Source organism: Apium graveolens, chromosome 10 (genome assembly GCF_009905375.1).
Source record: "Apium graveolens cultivar Ventura chromosome 10, ASM990537v1, whole genome shotgun sequence".
Lineage (NCBI taxonomy): Eukaryota > Viridiplantae > Streptophyta > Magnoliopsida > Apiales > Apiaceae > Apium > Apium graveolens.
In genome coordinates, this window is record NC_133656.1 from 154,808,015 (window position 1) to 154,813,763 (window position 5,749).

The 5,749-nt window shown below is 32.4% G+C and overlaps 1 protein-coding gene across 1 annotated transcript; it reads left to right on the forward strand.

Annotated features, from left to right (window-relative positions):
* The first annotated feature begins 597 nt into the window (after window positions 1–597).
* LOC141692657 (protein FATTY ACID EXPORT 3, chloroplastic-like) lies at window positions 598–5,414 on the forward strand. The gene is made up of 7 exons (XM_074497566.1): window positions 598–906; window positions 1,672–2,059; window positions 2,290–2,457; window positions 3,565–3,611; window positions 3,707–3,744; window positions 4,620–4,716; window positions 5,052–5,414. The coding sequence occupies exons 1-6, from the start codon at window positions 706–708 to the stop codon at window positions 4,708–4,710; spliced, it is 933 nt and encodes a 310-aa protein (XP_074353667.1). The 5' UTR covers window positions 598–705; the 3' UTR covers window positions 4,711–4,716; window positions 5,052–5,414.
* Window positions 5,415–5,749: the final 335 nt, after the last annotated feature.

Consider the following 5,749-nt stretch of genomic DNA (forward strand, 5'->3'; position numbering starts at 1 on the left):
TGTTAGCATTTATATTAATGTTCAAACGAGGGGAGTCATAGTATTTTATTATTTATACAACACATGTACTTTTTTTCCTTCACTAGGATTTTTCCCACTTAGTTTTTCCTAGTAAGGTTTTAATGAGACATGTTGTTGGCGCGAGTCATCCAAGGCGGAGTGGGGGAGTGTTTGTATGACTCTTGGCCTTTCATATTTTATCATTATTGTACAAATCTTTGGCCTTTCAATTACCTGTAACTTACAAAATTTCAGTCTATATAAATCTTGTAAACATGTGCTTAGATAGATGAATAAAGAGACGGTGATCTCCCCCACTATTATTATATAGCTTCTCTCAAGTTCTATCTTTATACCTTTATATTATATATATAACAAATATTATTCAAAAATATTAACTTATTTATCAAATAATATTATTCATTCATATTCAGATTATTGACTATTCAGATTTATTAATCGTTCAAATATTATTTGTCCCCTAAGGGTTTGAATTAGTAAATTTATTAAAAAAACAAAAAAAAACGAGACAACTAAAATATAAGGTTAAAATATTTATTTTTCAAATAAAATAAAATTATCATTTGAATAAAATGTACAAAGTGTTATAGCAGTTGAATCAAGAATTTCTTGCTATTAACATTTGATTCACTACTCTCTGTAACACTATCTCTTCTTCAATTCTGTATCTATAATCTGTTGACAATGAGTATGGGCAGTTTATTACAACCTTTTACAATCACAAACCCTAAACCTAGTATCCTTAACAACACAACCACTTCTAGATTCTTGTCTGTGCCGCCGCTGTCTTTTCAGCTTAAAACTCCTTATAATCTCTCTTTTTGCAGACCCATTTCTTCAAATCGGTTCTTTTCTTCAGTTTCAGCTGCTTCTCATCAAGAATCGGTTAGCCCACTTCTTGATTTTCAATTTATTTGTATGTATTTGTATGTATATACCTGATTCTTGATTTTTTGATTCTATTGTTATTGTATATGTAATATGTTTGTGGAATTATAGTGTTTGTATATGTGTGGTGATTTGTACTAGTAGTTGATTTGGTTGCTAAATTGATTAATTTTACTACTTTTGTTGAATTGGGTATAGTTTGCTACATTATAATAAGTAAAAATGTTTGTTTTTGATAAAAAAATTTGGTTCTGGTCGATTCGGTTGCATTTAATTTCTAGATGCCAACACACCCATGTCTCAGGTGAGGAAGTTTTGACCTTGTGTTACAAAGAAAAGAGGGGAGGATAGGAAAAAATGTAATTGAAAGTATGAGATGCGGTGTGTCATTGTTTGTTGAGTGTATGGTACAGGGTGCCACTGTATGAATTTTGGCCTTTTTTTTGTCGAAGTTGGCAATATCAATTTTTTAATTGTACGTTTTTGCTTGTAATTTAAATAATCTGTTGTGGTGGGATGTTGATATTTGATTTGAAACTGTGTGTGACTGTATGAATGACAAATGCAAATGCTGTTCTTATAACCTTGGCAAGGAGAGTGAACCACTGTTAGACCACATCGTTGATATATAAATTATAAACTTGAAAGAAAAGATTGAACTAAAAGACAGCCTACCTATGACTATATGACTAGCATTATTGTTTTTGATGTTGATTTTCATATATTAATCTGTTAAGTGATTGGATATATGTGTTAAATCAGAATCCATCAGAAGCTGAAGACTCCAAGGAGAAAAGTGATATCAATGTGGATGCTAACGAATCAGAAGAAGCCTGGAAACAGACGTTAGCTTTGTTTAAGGAGAAAGCATTAGTGATGCAGAGTGTTTCACAAGAAGCTTATGAACAGTACTCTAAGAAAGCAGCGGTTGTTTTCAAAGAAGCTTCTGAGCAGTTAAAGATTCAAGCAGAAAAGGCAAAGCAAGATTTGAGTGTGGTAGCCAAGGAAGTAGGTGAGGAAAGTAGAGAATATTTGTCCAAAGCTGCAGAGAATCCTTCAGTAAAAGATGTTGTAGAAACTTTTGCTTCGTCAACAGAGGATTTGGATGAAATTTCTGAAGTGCGTGACTTTTATCTTGGAATACCATATGGTACACATAAGATATCCCTATCTATGATTCAAATTCCTAAACCTGCTGTTATTTCTTTATTCTTTTTTATCTTCTTCGGGTTGTCCAACCTGATTGCTGTAAGTTTACATGTTATAGTTGTTATATCCAAGTTTAAATGATATGTTGCAATCCCTCATTTGAATTACAATTAATCATAGACTTATATGTTGGTTAATTGACCTTTATACTTCGTTGCTTAAATTTTGCAGGACTGCTACTTTCTGTTGGCGGTTTTCTTTCGTTCATGATTACTGGAAGCATTCCTGCCATCAGGTTCGGGGTTATCCTTGGAGGTGCTCTCTTGGTATTGAGTATTTCAAGTCTCCAATCTTGGAAAAGAGGAGAATCTTCATCTACAGCCTTGAAAGGACAAGCAGGTCCGTATTGACTCAATACTTGACATGCCATCTACCAATGTAAACAATTGTTGACATGGTTTTGTACTTCTGTATATTCAGTGAAGATATATAAGATTTCTTAACATCCATCTGCAGTATCCTTACATGCTTGTAACATTTATGCATGTATTATGTAATCAAACTTAATATGTTCATATTATAATGAAATGGTTGTGGAAAAATTGCTCTAGTGTTCTGTATAATTTCTTTTTTGATCCTTTGAACCATATGTTTGAATATGGAGAGTCGGAGACAGAGAAATGTATTATAGGAGAACTGAGAACATATATAGTAAAGAACTTTATTCAGGAGTATTATATTTAAGTTATCATTTTCATTTATATCTGTGCTCATTGCTTCAGCTATTTTGCCTAGGTAGCAAAGATACATGTTCAGACTGAAAATTTAACAAGGAGTACATCTATTGGTTTGAGATTAACGTAATGGACCAACTGTGTTGTTTTACCAATACTAGTGAGGCGCAAATATGTACAAAGTAACAATGAAGCTAGTGATGCACAAAGAGCTACAATTGCAACATGACAAAGATATTAAAATAAACCAGTCAACGTTTATTATAGGCGGGGGACGCATAATCTAGATAAAGATATATAACAGAATTCTAATTTTAATAAATTTTTCCAAAAATTCTGATGAGTAGTGTTGTATTAATTAGGAAAAACTACTACGTTGTGTTTACGAGTAGTGACTTACAGTCTTACACGACCTCCTTAGAGAATGTTGTAGCCTTGTAGGTATAAAATTTGTTTGTCTAATGAATTTTGAGTGGGAGGCCCCGCTTTGTATATATTAGATGGTGCAGAGTTCCTTAATGTAACTGCATTATGTTCATAGGGCATTCATTTGGTATGAGGTGCTAATATTGATTATTAATCTCTTAACAACTACTCTAATTCATTGATTTCATCTGTCTTACATTTTTATATGATGAATTATATTTTTTTCAGTTGTTCAAACATTAGTTTCAGCAAAAGCATGAATGTTACTGGAATCTTAATATTTGTGTTCTACTATCTGTTTTATTGTTTATTATTAACGTTGTTGAAATGGTTATTATTTTTGCAGCTATTGCAGCTATATTATTTCTTAGGGACATACGCATTTTATTTGTGGTAAGATGATTATTATGGTCATTTTTTTGGGAAAATTTATATTTGATTTTTAGTTTCACTTTTGAGCACCATTTTCTGACACCGCTTCCTTGCAGAGGTCATCGTTTGCCAATTTTTTGACGGCCTTCATTAGGTAAATTTGTATTTTCCATGTATTATATTGGGTCACCAATAGTGTTAATATTTAAAAAGAAATTGTAGTTCAATACATTCTTAGTGCTGTTAATTTAACGATATTAATTTTGTTGGAACACCACCTAGCTAGGAATTGTAGTTCTGTATTTTCGTTAGTGATATTATTCGTTTAAGAACTTCTTATAGTTCAAAGTTTCTATCCAATGAAGTTTACTTGCTTGATATATAATGTGTGTGCGTGTGTGTATTAGGAGTACAACATATCTACTTTAAAATTGTGGACCCTTTATAGATGAGTAGAGGGAAAATTTGTGATGATTAAGAAAAACCGATTTATGTAATTATGGGTTGGAGAAAAAATATTAGAAGTCCTTTAATATGACAGCACTAGTTGTATTAAAATGAAGATTGCAATATTAGAATCTTCAGTTGTTTGGTTCAATCCATGAAGCACATTGTCCACTCTTAGGGGCATTTGTTGAAGATCTTCCTAGGAGAGTAACATTTCAGAAGTTCAGTATCACTGGTTGTAATTAATTGAAAATATATTGTTAGTTCTGCATGGTGGGTTATTTACTATAAACTGCATTTTTTTTTGTTTCTTGTTTTAACATATTACCAGGGAAGGGTGGAGTTGAAGAGGAAAAGGAATTGATAAGGATCAAACCCTAAACTATTCTGCATTTTTTACCCTTTATCATTAGGATAGCCCCAAATCCTCACTCAAGTTTAAATTACTCCTAATACATGAGTATATCTTATTACTGCAATTTGATTTGCAACTAAAATTAGTAATAGTTATTACTAAATTTTTTCCACTTTATATTTTAATCTTTTTGGCTGTCTAATATTGGTCTTTGTTACTATGTACAGTGGTGCTATGCTAGCTTTCTATATTTATAGAACCATATTGGATGGCAAGCACATGGGAGGATCAAATTCGGAACCTGAAATACAAACATAATACTTTGTAAGTTATCTAGGCATTTTAGCTAATTTTATTTAGTAAGGCACATAAATTAGTTGATTGCACAAGGGCTCTCACAAGTAATTCATTTCATTGGGTTCATTAATTGACAATGGAAAAGAAAGTGCGTAAATGTACCAATGAAACTTGATGTTTTATATAAAGGCATTTAAGTTTTCACTTTTCAGTGCCTGCCGCTGGGACCATGTTATATTATATTTCTCTTATTAGTGCAAACAACATGAAGTTGACAACATCCATTGGGACTTCGTAACAGATTATAATTGTATAGAACTAAGGCTGATGTGCAGTAATTTTTTTTCTCATCTGTTGTACAGGTGGCAGGTTTATTTGGAAGGATATAGCTCTGGGAGAAGTAAAACTTCGGATCCAAGAACCGACATCTCCTTGCTTGTTTAAGGGAGTTGGAATCTTTGATTCGGTTGTTATACTCTTCGTTCCTAAAGATCAAAAACCAAATTTAAAAATAGAACTACAGAAGTAATTATGCACATTACTATCTAGTAGTATAGGATGTTTAATGGTTGTGTATCATTTTTTGCTATTTGTGCTTGTACAATCTTTGTTGTAACCATGATTTTGTCAACCTTCAGTTAACGGCTGTGTCAGCGTTGTTTAGCAGTGTCGATATTGGCATTTATGGCCTGTTCCATTTGAATGAGTTGAATGCTTTGGAAACCTTATCATTTTTAAAATTTAATGCAAAAATGAATGATTGATCCATCCATCTATATACTCCCTCAGTCCGGTAGGTTCTTAACATTTGAAATGGAGAGTTCGACTGTCAGGATCGAGTGAGATTCTGACCTAATTTGCGTCTATTTTTGGTATTTTCTAAATTAACAAGTAAGATAACAGCCAAACAGCAACGAAACAGTAGAGATTAAGCAGAAATGTAGGTGAGAAACAGAAGAGATCAGATCAGATTTAAGATGAGAAAAGAGAATGCTTGTAGAACAAGTCAGAATTTTAGAGAGAGAAAACCTAGAGAGAAGGGAGAGAGAAGTTTGTGGAA